We start from the raw sequence: 21913 nt of genomic DNA on the forward strand, positions 1-21913 counted from the left end.
TGGAGTGGTCTTGAGCTCCAGGTCGGGCAATTTAATGACTATATAAGGGCAGGCACACCTTTGTTCTGGGTCCTCCTCCTGTCTCCTGCATGTGAGGGGAGCACCCTGTTGCAACAGCTTTAATAAAGATCAGGCTTACTAGTTGCTTTGCTTCTCAATATTCCCTGGTTGGCCTCTACCAATGGAGAACCTACAAAGTACTCTATAAGGGTTATTGTGTACGCCCTAAGGGAATAAGGGCAGATTTTGTTTATAACAGTGTAAACAAGCCTGATGCCTTTTGTTATGTGGCTGCTATGCACTTCCTCATCAAAGATGCAATATAACAGCGTTTGTGAGGCATGCCTATTGTTATAAACAAAATCTGCCCTACATACATCTGTGTAGGTGTGAAAGAAAAGACACGGGGGGGGGGGCAAACGAAACGACCTTCCCACTGCTCTGGTCCCCCACATGGAGGCAGGGAGACAGAGACACATTATATCCACATAGCAGATGCTCAGAGCACTAGAAGTCATGGCCCCCAAACAAAGCTGAATGTTGGGAGATCCAGGACAGAAAAAAGCATGTCATTGTGCAGCGCATAATTCAACTATGGAACTCACAGCCATTGGAGGCAGAGATGGCAACCAACTTAAAATCATGGAATTGCAGAGTTGGAAGGGACCACAAGGGTCACCTAGTCCATATCTCTGCAATGCAGGAATCTTTTGCCCAACGTGGTGCTCAAGCAGGTGACCCTTAGATTAAGACTATCATGCTCCACCCACCGAGCTGGGGACAAATTCATGGAGCACTAGGCTGTGAATGGCTCTTCAGCACAATGGCTATGCTCTGCCTCCACAGTCCAGAGGCAGCAGGATTCTAAATCTCAGGTGCTGGAGGCTGCAGGGTGGGGTGGGGAGGCTGGTTTTGCACTCTGGTCCCGCTTGTAGGTTTCCCACAGGCGTCTGGGCGACCCCTCTTGGGCCCTGGACTGAATGGGCCACTTTTTGTGTCCTTGCAGAGCCAGTGTGGTGTAGTGGTTAAGAGTGGTGGACTTGTAATCTGGGGAACCGGGTTCGCTTCCCCGCTCCTCCACATGCAGCTGCTGGGTGACCTTGGGCTAGTCACACTTCTCTGATGTCTCTCAGCCCCACTCACCTCACAGAGTGTTTGTTGTGGGGGAGGAGGAAGGGAAAGGAGAATGTGAGCCGCTTTGAGACTCCTTCGGGTAGTGAAAAGCGGGGTATCAAATCCAAACTCTTCTTCTCTTCTTCTTGAATGGAGGCTCACAGGGAAACTTATGACGACACACAAACATCACCAACATCATGTAGGGGATGTAGCAAGGGGAGGTGGCCCTCAGGCAGGTGGGGGGGGGGAGAAGGGGACTTTATTCCATCATGTGCCGCCACCCCATGGGAAACCCAGGAAAAGGAGAGCAGGCTGCACTGGTCAGTAGTCAGTGGCCCTTATAGTGGAGCCAGAGAGAGTCCTGCCAGATCTTTGAGAGGGGTCAATTCCATAGGCATTTGTTGTTCCAGCAGTTAGTATCCAAGGAGAGAAATCAGATGCAGCTGGTGCTGAAATGACGCTCCTTGGGGGAGCACTGTGTATTTGGGGTGGGGCTGAGGAACACAGAGGAGGTGCCCTGTGAAATGTATAGGGCAGCACAGCCCATGGGGCCCCTTCCGGAAGCTGCTGGACTGCTACTCCCATCCTTTCTGACCCCAGGCCATGCTGGATGGGTTGGAGGGGAGATGGAGTCCAGCATTATCCAGAGGACACCCCGTTTGATGCCCCCGATAGACAGAATCCAGCCTGTAAATAAGGAACGTCAATGCATCCACTCGAAACACATTAACTGGGCAGAAGCCCCACTCAATGCAATGAGGTTTATTTCTGACAAAGTGTGGAGATGGTGAGGCTGTATTTCCAGAGGGCATTTGAAGCTGACGCCCTGTTCAATTTCTTTTTTATTTTCTTCCTGTCTAAGGTCTCCAGAGCAAGGAGCTATCCTGCCTGACGTGGGTGAAGGGGTTCATTTTTTAGTCATCTATTAATCCAATGATGCATGCATTTTCACAGCTGCATAAGGTATTGTGGGGAGAGGAAGGTTTTGTAGAATCACAGTTACGAGGGACCCTGAGGGTCATCTAGTCCCACCCCTGCAGTGCAGGAAACCTTTGCCCAACGTGGGGCTCAAACCCTGGGATTAAGAGTCTCGTGCTCTGCCAAATCAGACATCTCGAAAGGAAAACAAGAATGAAGGTGAGCAAAATATCATTTATTGGGACTGTGAAAAGTGACTGTCTCTTTAAGAAAAAGTAAGGTGCAGAGGGAATAAGGGGAAAAGGAAGAAAAATGAATCCTCTCAAAAGTCCCCTTGAAAAACTGCCCAACATGCTCTTGGTGGGTAAATGTTTTTTATATCAGTCACACTGGTCTGGAGAGAAACTCCTGCTGGGCCTGAGAGGCAGATTTAGTCTCCTCAGGAGATAATGAGGGTTTCACTTTCCCACAGATGAAAGAAAGGGAAGAGGGTCTCTCCAGAGAATGAGGCTCCTGAGAACGTGTGGAGTGCGGCTCCTGAGTCGGCGTCAGAAAAAGACACACGTCCCCCTTCATAGTCCAGAGTCACCCGGATCCTCTTGGGATCCCAACTCAGGTACACAAAAAACAGATGAGTGGAGCTGCAGGTCATGTACTCATTTCCCCACTTCTGCACAGCCCACACCCCCTCCTGAGGGCTTAAGGAGAAGAGGCCCTTTCTCTTCACAGACTTCCTGGCAACCCCCAAAGCCCACCATTCCACACTTTCCACAGTGACTTCCCAGAAATGTCTGCCTGCTCTGAATCCCTCACGTCCCAACACACAAGGCCAGTAGCTGAATCTCTCAGGATTGTCAGGCAGGTTTTGCTTTTTGTCTCCCCTTCTCACGCTTTTCCGATCCTTGGCCAGGATGAGTTCAGGGTGGGCTGTGTCTGGATCCAGAGTGACATTTGCTGTTGGGGAGAAGATGAAGGAAAGAGAGGATTAGGCAGAGTCAGCTGAGAGGCAGAGACAGACATCTTGTTAAATAAATAAAAAACAGCTGAAAACCCAAGATTCCCTTTCAGATCAATGGGATTTCCTTGCATCGCATGCAAGACTGAGACGACTCCTTACAGACTCTCATCAGAATAAATATCTTCCTTGTTGGTTTTTAACTCAGTTTTCTTCACATTCTTATACAGTGGTACCTCATTCTTATACATGGCCCCACATTATGCCAACATCTTCATGCGAGATTTACTAAACTCCTACCCACTCAAATCTCTCTTGTACTTGCGATACATTGACAATATTTTCATTATCTGGGCACATGGTCAACAGACCTCCACCAGAAATTCAATTTCACTACACCATCAACCTAACAATGAACCAATCTATGCAATAAATCCATTTTTTGGACACTACTATAAAAATACAGGATGGACACATAGACACCACCTTATACCGTAAACCAACTGACCGACAAACATATCTACATGCTTCTAGCTACCACCCCAAACATACCAAACAATCCATTGTATATGGCCAGGCCCTACGTTACAGCCGCATCTGTTCCAACTCTACAGACAGAGACTCTCACCTAAGAGATCTACAGCAAACCTTTTTAGAACTAAAATACCCGCCGGATGAAGTTAAACAACAGAACAACAGAGCCAGACAGATACCCAGAGAGAACTTGCTGCAAGACAGACCCAAAAAAGAAAATAGCAGAACACCACTAGTAATCACATACAGCTCCCAAGTCAAAACAGTACAACGCATCATCAGAGATCTACAACCTCTCCTAGACAATGACAGTTCTCTTTCTCAAGCTCTGGGAGGAAGACCTTTCATCGCCTACAGACAGCCACCCAATCTTAAACAACTCCTCACCCACAATAATACTACAAACAGACTTAACACAGACACTGGCACCAGAGCCTGCAATAAACCCAGATGCCAACTTTGCTGCCACATACACCCGGATAACACCATTACTGGCCCCAACAACATCAAACATACCATCTCAGGACTATTTAATTGCTCATCGTCTAACATTGTGTATGCCATCAAATGCCAACAGTGCCCTTCAGCTCTCTATATTGGACAAACAGGCCAAACCCTACGCCAAAGGATAAACGGACATAAATCTGAACATCACGAATAGAGAAACCAGTAGAACACTTCAATCTCCCGGGACATTCTATACAAGATCTGAAAGTAGCTGTCTTACTACAAAGGAATTTCAGAAATAGATTGGAAAGAGAAGTTGCTGAATTGCAACTCATTACCAACCTTAAAACCATGGAGAGACCTGGTCTGAATAAAGACATTGGATTCTTATCTCATTATACATGACAAAACTATTTTTAACCTTCTCACCCTTGCTTTTTCCTGTAAGACCAATTGCAGTCGTTAACAGTTGTCAACAGGTTTACCGCAGCTATCAGCCTATCACCCATTCCCACCACCCTTCTCACTATATATCCCACCCTCTCACTATATATAAGGGTCTGATGGCTTCTGTTTCAGTGTATCTGAAGAAGTGTGCATGCACATGAAAGCTCATACCAGGAACAAACTTAGTTGGTCTCTAAGGTGCTACTGGAAGGATTTTTTGTTTTGTTTTGACTATGGCAGACCAACACGGCTACCTACCCGTAAGTGGTACCTCTAGTTACAGTATGAACTTAATTCGTTCCGGAGGTCCATTCTTAACCTGAAACTGTTCTTAACTAGAGGCATGCTTTCACTAATGGGGCCTCGCCACCGGCACACGATTTCTGTTCTCATCCTGGGGCAAATTTCTCAACTCGAGGTAACTCTTCCAGGTTGGCGGAGTTTGTAACCTGCAGCGTTTGTAACTGGAGGTACACTGTATTCAGTGAGTTTGTATTGCGCCTGCCCTCCTCTCAACCCAGGCATTTTCTAAGAGGAAAAACCACCCAGGAAACATTTTACTCAGCTCTTCTGTGTTAGTGAAGGAGAAAGAGAGGAGAACTGAAGGAGGCAGGAGAGGAGAGAAGCTGCTCTGACAATCTCTGTGGGAATTGGCCTTTGGGGAGATCTGGGTTGGGCTGGGAGATGAGGACCCCCCTATAGTAGTAATAGCAATAGTAGTAATAAAAATAAATAGATAAATAAATAAATAAATTATATTTGCATACTGCCCTTCATCTATAGGTCTCAGGGTGGTTCACAGCATAAAAACACAACACAAAACCACATATAGGCGTCCCCTCACTTTCACGGGGGTCACGTTCTGGGCCCTGGTGCCCACAAGTCAAAATTGTGTTAAATGGAGAACCTGTTTATTCCTGCCCTCCATCTCTCTCACCCACTGGGTTTCTCCTGTGTCTTCCTCCCAACCATCTTGGAAGTTTAGGCCTTGCCGCCAGGGAAGAGGAGGCAGGTGGCAGGGCAACATTACAAAGGACTGCTTATTCCATGCTTCTCTTTTGGATTTAATATATACCATAAGACTAGTTCCCTGAGGGAAGGGGGGAATAACTGAGAAGGTAACCAGTCAGGGGCTGAGACAGTCATGATAGGCAAGTGTAGGGTTATTTTGAAGAGCAAGAAAGAGGACACATTTGCCAACTTTTGCTTCTATGTAGGCTATAGAAGTTGTGATATATTGCTAATAGCAATGCTCTTAATTTTCAACAACAAAAGAAGAAGAATAATAATAATAATAATAATAATAATAATAATAATAATACTATATAGTGCTCCCTTGCTTCCACATGAAAGTTTTGGGATCATGTTCACCTCTTTGTGAACATAAGTGTGCACAGAACAATTTATTAAACTGTTTAACATATGCATACGGACTCTCCTTAAGGGCAGGGGGATGTTAACTCTTGCCCTCCCGGACTCCTTCTCCAAGATCTTGTAGCTGAGCCAGGGTCCTTTTAGTTAAGCCATAAGAGGAGGGATTTTGCTAGCTTAAGATGCGGCTCTGTTGTGATTCTGTGCTGCAGACTAGCTTAGCCGGGTGCCTTAGATCTGAGTCTAATGCAATACGTAGAAAATTTTTCATGGGTTCCTGTAGACCAAAAAAACAAACAAACAAAAAAACTTGGGACATTTTGCCAAATTTTAAAAATCCGCCCGGGCAGAAATTTTAATCATTAAAAGAGAGGATGTGGCAGGGGAAAAGAGGACATGTGGCAACCAGGCCTGAAAAAGGTCACATGGAAAAGCGACCCAACTCTCTCTAGGCAGGATTAAAACTCTTCCCTCCTCCGTCTTATCCTTCTGGGAAGTTTCTCTCCCCCCCCCCTTCTGCACCTCCAAGTCCACCCTCTCTGCCTTTGTGGTACAAACAGTAGAGCTAGAGTCAAGCTGTGGGTGGTTCTCAACTGTACAGAAGAGACTCTTGGACCCCCCCCCAATGAAACACTAGCCCCCCCCCCTCCTGTGAATTGGAGTATCCATGTGAAATTTCTCTCTATGGACATTTCTGAATGACTGAACATCTGAGGAAGCAAAAAGAGAGGCTTAATGGGCTACACTGCAATAGCTCAAAGAAAATCTTTTTACAAAACATCACCATGACATAGCATCTGTTGTTTCCTTATTTCAAGCAAAAGATTAAATCATAGAACAAATATTTGCAAAGACGACAACTGGTGAGGAAGAGGCGGCTCAGGCCTTGGCTGTGCTGCTGGGAGACCAGCCTGGGCAGGAGGTAGAGGAGCTTGTGGGTGCACTTTTTAACACGCTTCATGAGGGGGAAATCCAAGCAAATCTCGAGAAGCCTCAAAAGAACCTCTCCAGATTGTGTGGAGGGAAAACAAAATGTAAGGGAGGTTCCGTATACAGGAGAACTCGACAAGATGGACATTGGATTGACCCTGCAGGATTCTCCTTAAGGGCTTTTGTAAGATATAGTAAGGCTCTGAGGCATTTTCCTACAATCAAGCAGTATATAAATGTTATGAAAGAAAGCAAAATCTATAAAATTGAGGGGGAAATCAGGATAATAGTCTATGGGCAGGAATGGAACTCAAGACTGGTGTGCAGGTTCTTTGCAGGGAGAAGGTCTGCTCCCAATCCAATCCTTCAAACCCTCTCCCAGTTCATTCATGGGACATACGAAGAACCCAAACACCACTAGAGGACTGTTTCCCAGAGTTACACCATTGATGGGGGTCCCAAACTCTGCAGAACAGACGTTTCAACACCCATGAAATATCAGTCCCCACCCCTCCTTTGAAATTGTTCCTCGTCTGGAAATTTACCTTTCTGAATCTGTTTTCTGAATGACAGAGCATCTGAAGAAGCAAAAAAGATACAAAGTGTAAGGACAACACTCTTCCACCTTGAAATAAATCTCCATAGAAAAGTAACATTTCATAACATAGCATCTGTAAAATTAAGGTACGGTGAAACCTCGGTTTTCGATTGTCTCCCTTGCTGTACGTTTCAGCTCCGAAACGTCAAAAATCCGGAAGTAAGTGTTGCAAGAGTCGTGTCTCGGAAATCAACCGTTTTGGAAGTCGAATATCCTTCCGGAATGGATTACGTTCGACTTCCGAGGTTTGACTGTACAATTATTAAATAGTACAGTGGAACCTCAGAAGCCGAGTGCCTTTGAATTCAAACGTTTCAGATCCCGAACATTAGAAAAATGGAAGTGATTCTTTTTCGGAAGCCAATCATCCAGCATGGCTTCCGCAGCTTCCAATTGGCTGCAGGAAGCTTCTTCAGCCAATCGTAAGCTGCGCCTTGGTTCTCGAACCATTTCGGGAGTCGAACGAATGGATTAAATACAAGAACCAAATATGACTGTAGAAAAAATAATAATAAACAAGAAAATCATAGGAAGAATGTATGAAAATAACTAAAGCTTTAAAACTCAGCAAACATAAAGCAAGCTTACAAATAGAATAAAAATATTCAGCATAAATCCTGATGGTCTCTGAACTTTGTCCCAGAAATTGGGCTCTACATTCTTGGACTGGAGAGGAGGCAGAGCAATATTAATCCTGTAAAAGGATAAAGAGGGGCAATGGAGGCAGCCTTAACATCTTCCCCAAGCAAAGTAGTGGTCCAAATTATTAAAACCAAAATTGTGAAACATAAGGAGAAGGAAAGGTTGATGAGGAAGGCTTGGCAGTGCTCTCAGGCAAAAGGAAGCCCTTCCTCACAAACCTTCTACAAAACCTTCAGATTGTTAACAAGCAGAATTGTGCCCATTGGGGCTCATGTTTCCATCCTCAATGGGGGAGCTCTCAGGAGATCTTGAAGGTTGAAGCCCTGATATGGGAGCTGCAGGGGGACGTCTGAGGAGGAGACGGCTCAGTCCTTGCCTCCACTGCTGAGAAAAAAGCCTGAGCTGGAGGCAGAGGGGGAACTGGGGGCTCCTCAATGCCCTATGACTCCATTCAGAGCAGGGGAACCCCCCAAAGGACAAGACTGTGTAGATGGGGAACCAAAAGGAAAAGGAGGTTCCATAGAATTGTTAAACAGATGCACATGGGAGGAAAAAAATCCCAACTTTGCTCTACACTCTGGTTCAGGCTTTCTTTACAAGCTCCAGTGTCACAATATACATGGGCCATTCTGGGGGGCAGGATATGAAGGTTGGAACACCAAGAAAGAAGGTATTCTGGGGTTACTCAGTTCCATGCAATAAGAACCTGTCACGTTCACTTCTGAAGGAATAGAATTCCCAGTGTGAATTCCTGGCAACCATTTTTTTTAAAAAAAAATAAGAAATTTATTAAATTTTTCCAATAAAACAAACAAAACAAAATACAATAAAACAACAACAAACAAAAAACTACAAAAATACAAAAATACAAAAATCTAACTATCTTTATCATATTCATCACATTGTGTTAGGACCTCCTCACATCCTCTCTTCTGCGTTCATTTCTAATCTTTAGTAACTTTGTAACATTGTAAAAACTTCTTTCTCACCTAATCTTGACCATATAAACCTTAATCCATATTTAGCTCTATTATAATTCTAATAATAAAATCCACTTAACCTAATTTTAACTACTTCTTATATCCTATTTTAAAATAACTTCTAACAATACTGAAGCCTTAAATGTCCTTCTGTTTTCAATTTCAAATGTCTATCTTTTCACGTCGTTTCAAATAATCTTTGAATTTCTTCCAATCCTGTTGCACCGTTTCTTCCCTCTGGTCTCGGAGTTTCACAGTCAGTTCTGCAAGTTCCATGTATTCAATCAACTTCATCTGCCAATCTTCCACTGTTGGTAATTCTTCAGTTTTCCAGTTTTTAGCTATCAAAATCCTAGCAGCTGTAGTGGCATACATAAAAAATGTTCTGTCTTTATTGGGGATTTCATAGTTGGTCATGCCCAGCAGAAAGGCCTCTGGTCATGCCCAGCAGAAAGGCCTCTGGTTGAAAAGGTTTTTCAACACCTTTTTAAGCTCATTATAAATCTTCTCCCAGAAGTCCTTTACCTTTGGGCACGTCCACCACATAGGTACCTTCTACTTGCTTACACTTCCAGCATTTATTACACAAACCATGATACATCTTAGCTAACTTAACTGGCGTTAAATACCATCTGTAAATCATTTTCATGTTTTCTCTTAAAACATTACATGCAGTAAACTTAGTACCTTCCCTCCACAGTCTCTCCTAATCCTCCAGCATTATGTTATGCCCAACATCTTTAGCCCAATCAATCATCACTAATTTAACCATTTCATCTTTCGTATGCCACTCTAGCAACAAATTGTACATTCTGGAAAGATTTTTAGTACTTGGTTCTATTAGCTCCGTTTCCAACTTGGATTTCTCTGACTGAAAGCCTTGTTTCTTGTCTAACTTAAAAACTTCATTTATCTGATAATACTGCAACCAGTCAGATACTTTCTCTTTCAATTGTTCATAGCTTTTCAATTTAAAGTTCTGACCTTCTTGTTCTAATATATCAGCCTATTTCGGCCACTTTGCAGGCATATTAGGTCTCTTGTAAGCCTTAGCTTCAACTGGTGATATCCATCTGGGAGTTTTCCTCTCTAACAAGTCTTTGTTCTGAATCCAAACCTGATACAAGGCATTCCTAATAATGTGATTTTTAAAAGCTTTGTGGGCCTTAACTTTGTCGTACCAAAGATACGCATGCCAACCAAATACATTATCATGTCCTTCCAAGTCCAAAACATCCGTATTTTCTAACATAAACCAATCCTTCAACCAGCAAAAGGCTGCAGCTTCAAAATAAATTCTGAGATCTGGCAGTGAGAATCCACCTCTTTCCTTAGAATCAGTTAAAATCTTATATTTTATTCTGGGTTTCTTCCCCTGCCAGATAAATTTAGACAAGTCCTTTTGCCACTTTCTAAAACAGTCCAACTTGTCAATAATCGGAAGCACTTGGAATAAAAACAGCATCTTTGGTAGCACATTCATCTTGATAATCTATCAAGTCGCAATTTCATGAATCTATTTCAATCGCAATGTATCTCCCTTCCTCATCCTTGAACAGTTGTCTTGGGTTATATTTCTCTTTTGCGTAGATTACGACTCCTCTCTTCTTGACCTTATCTGAAGAAATAATTTCTTGTCCTAATTTTTTATTTTGCAAAATCCTTCTATGCTGTCTGATTGCATGGGTCTCTTGTAGACAAATTATGTCCAAATTCTTCTTTTCTAATGCATAATTCACTCTATGTCTATTGGGCCTCTGGTTCAGACCGTGGACATTCCACATCAACAATTTCAGCATCATCTTGTTCAGCAACCTGTACCCCCAACTGCTCCTTCCTCTTCTTCTGACTCTTCTTCTTCTTCTCCTCCTGGAGCTGGTTTTCCTGGTATTGATGGGTAAAGTCTTGTCGGGTCTAGTGAGGAACCTTCAAAATCTGAAGCGTGTTTGTCCAAAAACTTCTGTTTGTCCTCAATTGATCTTATTCTTATTCTTCTTTCTTTGTATCTAAAAGTTAGGCCTTGTGGAAACTCCCAGCTGTAAGGGATCTTCCTCTTCCTTAATTCTGCTGCCAAATCGTTAAATCCAAATCTCAGATTAAGAAAGTATCTGGGGATGTCCTTGTAAATGATTACCGGATGCTGTTGTACCACCAAATTTTTCTTGTAATGAAAATCAAGAATCTGGTCTCTCTGTTGCTTGTTCTGGAACACTATCATACAGTCATTAACCGTCTTTGTATTCTTCTTGCCTTTGGCTCCAAATCTGTAAGCCTTCACTATAAATGTCTGCAGATCGTTTTCTTCCAGTTCCCAGAAGACAGAAAATTCTTTGACTATAAAATCCTTGAGGCTTTCTTGTTCCAGCTCAGGAAGATGTCTCAGTCTTAAATTCTGTTCCATTTCTTTTAGCTGCAAAAAAGCCAGAGCCTCCTGCACGTCTCTTTGTTGACTCACAAGCCTTTGAAATTTCTCAGTATCCAATTTTTCAACTCTATTCTCCACAGCCGTTATTTTCACTTTAAATGGCAAGCATTTTTCATTACCTTCCCATTGTTTCATTGCATCCTCCACAAAGTGTTTTATATCACAGGATTCCAAGATCCCGTCCCTTAGTTCTGGAGGGAAAGGCAGTGGCTTCTCTGGACTCTCTCTTTGCTCATACCTGGTGAAAAGATAAACAATGTCAGCCCATTCAAACCCACAATTTCTGGCTAAGGAAAAGAAAGGAATTGAGAGGAGGAAGCCGGCTGTGGGTAGTCTAGAGGGACAGGCAGGCACTGAGTGGGGAGTTTCTTCCTCACTATCGACTCCTCAGCCAGACCCCCAAGGGCCAAAACAGTGACCCCAGGCCTCTGAGCCAGATCCACTTACCTCTGCAAGGTGCTTCTCACATCCTAGAGGAGAAAAGAGAAGGGAATTTACTGCACACCACAGGCCACACCATGAAGACCCCTCAGACCCTGGCCCCCAGGGATGGCTGAATCAGCCAGCTTTTATTTTTCCAATATCAAGTTCTCCCCATTTCCACATCTGTTTAAAATTATTTTTTAAAATCCTTATGAAAATCCACCAGCATTTTAGGGAAACTTCACGTTTGTGGTTTCAAGAGAAGATTCCACACGATCTCTTGTCTTAGATTATAATTTATTAATTTTAATCGCATTTGCATTGTGCAGTTCAGACATAAGTAAGCCTACAGGATAATCTTGCCAGGGCACTGTCCCAAATTGTCTTCCATAGAAGCCCCCAAATTTCAAATGCCATTTCCCCCCCCCCCCCCCGGAATTAAAAAAAGCACCTGCAACATAATATGGACTAGGAAGAGGGAATGGGAAGAGAAGTTTGGTCAAGAGACTGGCTCATGTCGGAAGGAGACCTGAATGCATCCTCGGTGAAGCCCAGCACAGGGCAGGAAGGCAGCATTGCCAAGCGGGAAGGCATTCAGAGACAAATCTTCATCAAAGAGCAGAAAACCACCTCCCGTTCCATCAAGAAAACTGAAGAATCTCTAGTCTCCAATCAGGTGAGTTAAGCACCCCAGGTCTCTTGGGTGTTCCTGTCCATCATAAACCTAACTACAGGCTCCATCATCTGAGCCCCTGCACTCCTTGAATACATGAAAGGGGCACATAAAGATGGGAGGCAGCCTTTTCCTGGAGCCTTGGGCTGTTCCTGCCACCGTCTTACCTGCAGGAGTTCAGTCGCTGGCTGCTGACCCTTTTCCTCCATCTCCTGGATGATCCTCTCAAGAGAGGAGAGTTTCCTGGAGAGTCTGGCCAGCTCCTCATCCCTTCTCCCTGCAATCTCCTTCTCCACCTCTTCCATACGATTCAGCAGATGTTTTTCTTGTTCTTCCAAGAACTGGCGCAGTTCTTTGAACTTCTCCACAGTCTTCAGCCTCTCTCTTTCTGTCAATTTCTGCAAGAAAATAGGAGATTTGAGTGTGGAAGATAGTCAGCCTTCAAAACATCAGGAAGAGAGTTATGACAATTCCATAGGGAGGGCACTTCTGATTTTTCATAGACATGAAACCTACAGTGGCTAAAGAAGTAAACATTTAGTTTGAGGAGAAGCCCTCTCCATTGCTGTTTCTGTTGACTTCTATTTCAGAGAGCTACAGCCTAAGGCAAGGAACTTTTTTTCTAGCCATGGATGTTTCCTGCATGTTTTGGGGCATGGCATAACCAGAGTTCTAAGTTGTTCAGAAAACTTTCATGGGCATAAAACACACCTCAGTTTAGACTGGAGCCATTTAGGTGCAGGAAGACAACAGAAACAGAGGAGGAGGAGCAGGACAAAGTGCAGAATTCATCCCCATAGCTCCCCTCTTTTCTTCAAATGTTCAAAATGGCCTGAGTTTCCTAAACATGAACAAGAGCGCACATTTAGAAAGACAACTCTTTAGTAATATTTATGGTAAATCTGGATTTGGATTGAACTGCTTCCACCCTTTCAGCTCACAAGTCCTCAGGCTTCTCCTTGACTGCTATTCACATAATAAATGACAATGGGAAATAAACTCAGATGCATAAATAATAAATAAATAAACTCAATTTAGCTGCATTCAAAGGTGAACTTACCTAATTCGCTATTGCTGAAAAAATATGGGGGCCAAAACGGTGCAATCCTTTGAAATTCACACCTCTGATATTTTCAAGCTTGACCCAACCAGGTAATATTCACACAAAAAATGTATTTATGGGGGTAAAGTACAGATAAAAATATTTATACAAGGAGGTAACTACCCTAACATCTCATTCATTTTCAGAATAAATTAATAAACAGACCGATATGGAAAAAGGAGAAATGGGGAGAAGCTGAAATGGACAGATTTCCCCATCACTTCTCAGTTCTGACTCGATTCTTTATATACGGCCCCGTACCTAGAGGTCTCAAGTGCTTGTTCCCTGTCTAGTAACAAGAGAGACACTTACAAGGAGGTCTTTGCATTCCTTGTCCAGATCTGCTTGATAGGCCAGAATTTCCTCTCTCTCTTTCCTCAGAATCTCCAGGCAGCTACAGATCTCTCCCTGAAAAGAAAAGGAAAAATTCAGCTTTGATTAAGACACACAGAGAGGAGATTAATACAGTATTGTACTGGCTTCTTGCGCAAAGTAGATGTGACATTTGCCCATTCATTGTGAATATGTTTGGGGGGGGGGAGAAAGAGTTAATAGGTAACAGTAATAAAACAGTAATCAAACACCGATGAAAATGCTACAATACAGATGTGGAGCTCCAGCCGTGCTTCCACTACCGACTCCATCCTTGACCAATAAGAAAGCCCGGAGGCGGAGCTTACTTGATTTTAAAACTCAGCGCAGAGATTTGACAGTTAATTCAGTTGGTTCTTTTGGGGAGGGAGGTAGAGGAGTCAGAGTGAGTTAGAGACAGAGATAAGACTGAGAGGGAAAAGTGCGACAGCGTTTCAAATATATTTAAAGCTTTTTTGTGTTTGCAACAAACTCTAATCTTCGTTGTTCACAACCTGACTGAGTCTGAGTATATCACCGGGGAAACCTGGTTGGTGGCAGCGGAAGGACAAAACAGTGGTCAATAGTCCATGAAACGACCAGGGGCTCTGTACAAACGCCACAGAAATAATAATAATAATAATAATAATAATAATAATAATAATAATACAATGGTACCTCGGGTTACATACGCTTCTGGTTACACACGCTTCAGGTTACATACTCCGCTAACCCAGAAATAAAGGTTAAGAACTTTGCTTCAGGATAAGAACAGAAATTGTGCTCCGGCGGCAGCGGGAGGCCCCATTAGCTAAAGTGGTGCTTCAGGTTAAGAACAGTTTCAGGTTAAGAACGGACCTCCGGAACAAATTAAGTACGTAACCAGAGGTACCACTGCAATTTATTACAGTCTAAGACCAGGTACGCCACAGTAGTTTACTGGAGGAAATGAGTCCAGAGGTTTTCAACATTTTGGTGTCCATGGCTCCCTCGACAAACAACATTCTTTCTGCAGCACCCCTGTGGGGCTCAGGGACCCAGTTAGTTCCCCCCTTGCTTGCAGAGCTAGCAGCCCCTCACCCTTTCTCGAACACCCTCTCTTGCGGAGTGCTTTCTCAGCCTCCTCTCCTCTCCTTGGGAGTCCCAGCCTGACTTCTCATCTTGAGGTCCCAGGGAGAAGTGGGAAGAGGAGGAGGAGGGGGAAAAAGGGCTAAGGCAGGATCCAACCTGGGATGTATCAGTCTAGCATCAAAGAGATAGTGAGGACAGCCCAAGAGGCTACAGCATGGGTAGGCAAACTAAGGCCCGGGGTCCGGATCAGGCGGTCTGGGAATCAGCCAATATGGTGTAGGGGTTAAGAGCGGTGGACTCGTAATCTGGGGAACCGGGTTCGTGTCTCCCCTCCTCCACATGCAGCTGCTGGGTGACCTTGGGCTAGTCACACTTCTCTGAAGTCTCTCAGCCTCACTCACCTCACAGAGTGTTTGTTGTGGGGGAGGAAGGGAAAGGAGAATGTTAGCCGCTTTGAGACTCCTTCGGGTAGTGAAAAGCGGGATATCAAATCCAAACTCTTCTTCTTCTTCTTCACATGAGTAGAATGTGTCCTTTTATTTAAAATGCATCCCTGGATTATTTGTGGAGCCTGCCTGGTGTTTTTACATGAGTCGAATGTGTGTTTTTATTTAAAATGCGTCTCTGGGTTATTTGTGGGGCATAGGAATTCATTCATATATATTTTTCAAAATATACTGCGGCCCACCACATGGTCTGAGGGACAGTGGACCAGCCCCCAGCTGAGATGCAGGGATAGACCAGCCGTTCTGAATACTTCACCCTTTCAAAACCCCTCTTCTGCAAGCCTAGGGCTTTTCCACCCTTCCTCTTGACCCCACTGCTTTGCCGCTTCATTGGGCCAAATGGCAATTCAGGTTTTCTGTTATTTGTCAGTTATTTTCTCTGCAGTAGCCAGAGCCCACATGTTCTTGGACCACAAGGGGAGATTTAAGTGCTGCAGCTTCTTCAGTTTCTGGGCCAAATAAGTTCTTGTTGCAGCCAGAATCCACCTAAATAGATCCTTCAATCAGAAACCTGCTGTTTGATCATCCCGCCAGTTCAAAGGGGCCAGCTTCATTTCATTATTATTACTGTTTTGTGGCATTATTGGCATTGCATGGCAAAGGAGCATTTTTGCACCACTGTAGTAGAACAGAGAAAGTTATCTTTCCTCCTAGTCTTTGCAAATGCTACTCCCACCCCTTTGCCATTTGGGGTGGGAGGAGATCCTCAGTCCCCCCCCCCAACCCATGGCTGAAACCTCATTGTACAGGCCCCCCCAGCCCCCCTCCCTGAATAAGCGTGCTGCCCACCAGTAGATGCTTCCAACCCCCACCCCCCCACTCCCAAATCTGCTTCCAACAGATACTTGGGAGGGATCCTGCACCATCTGGTCAATTCCTGGCCACCAGTCCACCCCCCCCCCCCCACTGCTGATGCCTTGCTGCTCTCTGCTTTGCAGGGCATTGAGGAATCATCCTGCTAGCCAAAGGAGACATGTAATTAGTTGTGTGTGTGTGCAATTTACATTTGTAGTGTTCTTAATATGTACAAAGCAACGTTGCTGGGGGATGTGGATGAGGCTAACCCTTTCTCTCCCTACCGCGGTCCCAGTTCAAGTCTTTGAAACTGCTGTGAGTACCGGTATTTCAAGGGAGATTCCTTTGTCCCCCTGGCAGAAAGAAAGACTTCAGCTAGACTTCCTCCCAGCCATCCCAGGAGCCCCCCAGTCTTCCACTTGGCTGCTTCTAACGTAATAAACAACCACCAATTGGACCTCAGAATTAAAAAGAAAACCTCTTTAGAAGAATCCACAGCTATTTCTGCCCCCAGGGATCTCCTACCTTGTATTCCTCGAAAGCCTCCTCTAGAGGAATCATCTCGTGGTGTTTGTGCTCCTTTGATTTGCCACAAACCACGCAGATGGGGGCTTCCTCCTCCTTGCAAAAGAGCTTCAGGGGCTCCTGGTGCTTCTCGCAGACTCCTCCTTTCCCTCCTTCCTCCTTTCCTTCTTGAAGGCTCAGATTCTGGGCTATTTCTACCATGTTAGCCAGTTGCCGATTGCGGATGAGGCTCTTTCTCCGAACTCTTTTTCTGCACTGAGGGCAGGAAGCCCCTGCCCCCGATCCCCCCCAGCACTGGATCAGGCAGGATCGGCAGAAGTTGTGTCCACACTCTGGGATGGTGACTGGATCCTTGAAGTAATCCAGGCAGATGGAGCAAGTGACTTCATCACGGAGAAGCTGGATGTGACCCCCAGAAGTAGCCATGACTCCCTTGCGCTGACTCTGGTTTCAGCTACTGGGAGGTTCCTTTCCCGGAAATGACTCGATGATCATGTGATATATTTATACTGTATACTGTATTTAAAGAAATTTCTCCAGGTTTTTGCATTTGCTGAATGCAAAGGGACGCAGGTGGCGCTGTGCTCTAAACCGCAGAGCCTAGGGCTTGCCATCAGAAGGTCGGCAGTTCAAATCCACCACAAGGGGTGAGCACACACACACACACACACACACAGACATATATATAGTCACAGCAAAGTTGAGAGCGGCAGAGATGTCTTTGAAGAAGGGTCTCTTAATAAAGGATGCTGCTGGTGGGGAACGATCAGGCTGGGATCAGGTCCGCCTGTGTAGCTGGGCGCAAGGTGGGAGTTTGGTGGGGTTGGGGAGGGGGGGCGAGATCAGATCTGCATCAGAGGGAATGGCACACGAAGTTTGTTCTATATCTATCTATATATAGCATGTGCCATTCCCTTTGATGCAGATCTGATATATATATTGGGGTGGGATGGGGTGGGTTTGCACATGTGCCCATCAAGCTGTGTGTGGGAATTATCCCTCCGTGTGTGGTGCTGTCAGGAGGGGGTCGTGCAAATGCTGCACGTTGTGTAGATGAAGAAATATTTAAGTGCGAAGTTCTATCCATGGATGCACCTTGCAGAGGGGAAATTCAAGAGGGCGAAGGAGCATGGGTCCGCTGTGGGGAGCGGAGCGCATTTCTTGCGCACGGGTGCCTGCCTGCAGAAGGGATTTGTGCTGCGGAGCTGTTGTGGAAAATGCCTATGTGGTTGTGTTGACAGGTGTGCAAAGGAGGGGTGCAGAAGCTAAAGGTCTATATGGCCTTTCCAAAGGCCAGGTTGTGCAGTCAGCTGGGGCCTGTAAAAAGCCAGGCCGGGAGCCACCTTAAGTTGAGGCTGCATAGGCCTTGTGGTGCATGTGATTCAGATTCTATTCAGTTGAACCTCTGGTTACAAAGTTGACATTTTTTCAGCAATGCCCCCCTAGTGAGCCTTCTTTTGTTCACTTCTTTTTATTTCGAGGCAGTGCACACCTATGTTTGTGGAACTGCAAACCTTTCCAGTCACGTGTTACTCCAGTCAAATCCCACGTATGAATGTGGAGAAAGATAATGGTGTGTAGCCTGGTGTAAATTAATTTGTAGCCTGGGGGGATTACCACAGCGTGGACTGTCCCTGAGAACCGTAGACTGTCCCCGGGATAGGTGAGGGTGCCGATCCCTTATTTTCAAATCTGAAACTTGACAGCTATGGTGAGCTCCCGTTGCTCGGTCCCAGCTCCTGCCCACCTAGCAGTTCAAAAGCACGTCAAAGTGCAAGTAGATAAATAGGGACTGCTCCGCCATGCGCTGCTCTGGTTCTCCAGAAGCGGCTTTGTCCTGCTGGCCACATGACCTGGAAGCTGTACGCCGGCTCCCTCGGCCAGTAAAGCGAGATGAGCACCGCAACCTCAGAGTCGTCCGCAACTGGACCTTTACCTTTACCTATATTCCTAATAATGCCTTCCAATGGCTGAAAAACCTGGAGGGCTTTAACAGAGGATTAGACACAATTCCCAGAGGCTAAGAATTGGGCTGGTTATATGCTCTGCCTCCGTGGTCGGAAGCAGTAATCCACTGAATAGCGGTTGCTGCAGACTCCAGGAGGGGCTCTTGTGCTCAGTTACTGCTTAGGGGTTTCCCACACACATAATGTTTAAAAAAATGTTTTTGCTTTCACCTGCAGGTAAAAGGAGAGAGATCAAGACGGAGAATTCCCACCAAGGGGAAGCTGTGCCAGAGGGAATATCCCTAAGGAACGTTCCTTTGCAAGGAACTATCCTGCCTGATGTGGGTGAAGGGGTTCATTTCTTAGTCATCTATTAATCCAATGCTGCATGCATTTTCACAGCTGCGTAAGGTCTTGTGGGGAGAGGAAGGTTTCGTAGATTCGCAGAGTTGCGAGGGACCACGAGGGTCAACTAGTCCCACCCCCTGCAATGCAGGAAACTTTTGCCCAACGTGGTGCTCAAAACCCACAACCCTGGGATCAAGAGTCTCGTGCTCTGCCAAATCAGACATCTCAAAAGGAAAACGAGAATGAAGGTGAGCAAAATATCATTTATTGGGACTGTGAAAAGTGACTGTCTCTTTAAGAAAAAGTAAGGTGCAGAGGGAATTATGGGAAAAGGAAGGAAATTGAATCCTCTCAAAGGTCCCCTTGAAAAACTGCCCAACGTGCTCTTGGTGGGTCAATGTTTTTTATATCAGTTGCACTGGTCTGGAGAGAAACTTCTGCTGGGCCAGAGAGGCAGATTTAGTCTCCTCGGGAGATAATGAGGGGGTTTTCACTTTGCCACAGATGAAAGATAGGGAGGAGGGTCTCTCCAGAGAACGAGGCTCCCGAGAACGTGTAGAGTGCGGCTCCTGAGTCGGCGTCAGAAAAAGACACACGTCCCCCTTCATAGTCCAGAGTCACCCGGATCCTCTTGGGATCCTCGCTCAGGGACAGAGGAGAGGAATCAGGGGAGGTGCAGGCAGAGTAGTAGCCTCCAAGATTCCGCACAGCCCACATCCCCCACTCAGCACTTAAGGGGAAGATGCCCTTTCTCCCCACAGACTTCCTGGCAACCCCCAAAGCCCACAATTCCCCACTTTCCACAGTGACTTCCCAGAAATGGCTGCCTGCTCTGAATCCCTCACGTCCCAACACACAAAGGCTTTTGCTGAATCTCTCGGGATTATCGGGCAGGACTTGTTTTTTCTCTCCCAATCTCATGCTTTTCAGATCCTTGGACAGAATGAGGCTGGGATGGGCTGTGTCTGGATCCAGAGTGACATTTGCTGTTGGGGAGAAGATGAGGGAAAGAGAAGATTAGGCAGAGTCAGCCGAGAGTCGGAGACAGACATCCTGATTCAAAGAAACACCCCCCCAAAAACCCAGATTCCCTTTCAGGTCAATGGGATTTCCTTGCATCGCATGCAAGACTGAGACGACTCCTTGCAGACTCTCATCAGAATAAATATCTTCCTTGTTGGTTTTCAACTCAGTTTTCTTCACTTTCTTATACAGTGGTACCTCTAGTTACAGTATGAACTTAATTTGTTCCAGAGGTCCATTCTTAACCTGAAACTGTTCTTAATTTCGAGGCGTGCTTTCGCTAATGGGGCCTCTTGCTGCCGCTGTGCCGCCGGCACACGATTTTTGTTCTCATTCTGGGGCAAAGTTCTCAAATTGAGGTAACTCTTCCAGGTTAGCGGAGTTTGTAACCTGCAGGGTTTGTAACTTGAGGTACCACTGTATTCAGCGAGTTTGTATTGTGCCCGCCCTCCTCTCAACCCAGGCATTTTCTAAGAGGAAAAACCACCCAGGAAACCATTTACTCCTCTCTTCTGTATTAGTGAAGGAGAAAGAGAGGAGAACTGGAGGAGGCAGGAGAGGAGAGAAGCTGCTCTGACAATCTCTGTGGGAATTGGCCTTTGGGGAGATCTGGGTTGGGCTGGGAGATGAGGACCCCCCTATAGTAGTAATAGCAGTAGTAGTAGTAATAAAAATAAAGAGATAAATAAATAAATTATATTTGCATACTGCCCTTCATCTATAGGTCTCAGGGTGGTTCACAGCAGAAAAATACAGCAGAAAACCACATATAGGCGTCCCCTCACTTTCACGGGGGTCACGTTCTGGGCCCTCGTGCCCACAAGTCAAAATTGTGTTAAATGAAGAACCTGTTTATTCCTGCCCTCCAGCTCTCTCACCCACTTGGTTGTTCCTGTGTCTTCCTCCCAACCATCTTGGAAGTTTAGGCCTTGCCGCCAGGGAAGAGGAAGCAGGTGGCAGGGCAACATTACAAAGGAAGGCTTATTCCATGCTTCTCTTTTGGATTTAATATATACCATAAGAATAGTTCCCTGAGGGAAGGGGGGAATAACTCAGAAGGTAACCAGTCAGGGGCTAAGACAGTCATGATAGGCAAGTGTAGGGTTATTTTGAAGAGCATGAAAGAGGACACATCTGCCAACTTTTGCTTCTATGTAGGCTATAGAAGTTGTGATATATTGCTAATAGCAATGCTCTTAACTTTCAACAAAATAATAATAATAATAATAATAATAATAATAATAATATATTGCTCCCTTGCTTCCACATGAAAGTATTTGGGCTCATGTTCACCTCTTTGTGAACATAAGTGTGCACAGAACAATTTATTAAACTGTGAAACATGTACATACGGACTCTCCTTAAGGGCAGGGGGATGTTAACTCTTGTCCTCCCAGACTCCTTCTCCAATACCTTGTAGCTGAGCCAGCGTCCTTTTAGTTCAGCCACAAGAGAAGGGATTTTGCTAGCTTAACCGGGTGCCTTAGATCTGGGTCTAATATACTAGAAAAAAAATTCATGGGATCATGTAAACCGAAAAACCAAACAAACAAAAACTTGGGACATTATGCCAAATTTTAAAAATCCGCCCGGAAATAGAGGATGTGGCAGGGGAAAAGAGGACATATGGCAACCAACCCTGAAAAGGGTCACCTGGAGAAGCGACCCAACTCTCTCTAGGTAGGAATAAAACTCTTCTCTCCTCTGTCTGATCTTTCTGGGAAGTTTCTGTCCCCCCCTTCTGCAATTACCCTCTCTGCCTTTGTGGTACAGTACAAACAGCAGGG

General features: G+C 45.1%; 1 protein-coding gene across 1 annotated transcript in view; it reads right to left on the reverse strand.

Moving 5' to 3' along the window:
* Positions 1–2254: 2254 nt before the first annotated feature.
* The window catches only part of LOC117042519 (zinc finger protein RFP-like), a 33205-nt gene continuing 13546 nt past the window's right edge, over positions 2255–21913 (reverse strand). Inside the window, exons 8-15 of the mRNA XM_033142060.1 lie at positions 19569–20089; positions 16810–17247; positions 13874–13969; positions 12627–12857; positions 11811–11833; positions 11483–11601; positions 7264–7296; positions 2255–2988 (exon numbers count right to left, since the gene is read on the reverse strand). Of these exons, the coding sequence (XP_032997951.1) occupies positions 2474–2988; positions 7264–7296; positions 11483–11601; positions 11811–11833; positions 12627–12857; positions 13874–13969; positions 16810–17247; positions 19569–20089 (1976 nt within the window). The 3' untranslated portion in view covers positions 2255–2473. The remainder of the gene's footprint in view (positions 2989–7263; positions 7297–11482; positions 11602–11810; positions 11834–12626; positions 12858–13873; positions 13970–16809; positions 17248–19568; positions 20090–21913) is intronic.

This window comes from Lacerta agilis, chromosome 2, assembly GCF_009819535.1.
Source record: "Lacerta agilis isolate rLacAgi1 chromosome 2, rLacAgi1.pri, whole genome shotgun sequence".
Lineage (NCBI taxonomy): Eukaryota > Metazoa > Chordata > Lepidosauria > Squamata > Lacertidae > Lacerta > Lacerta agilis.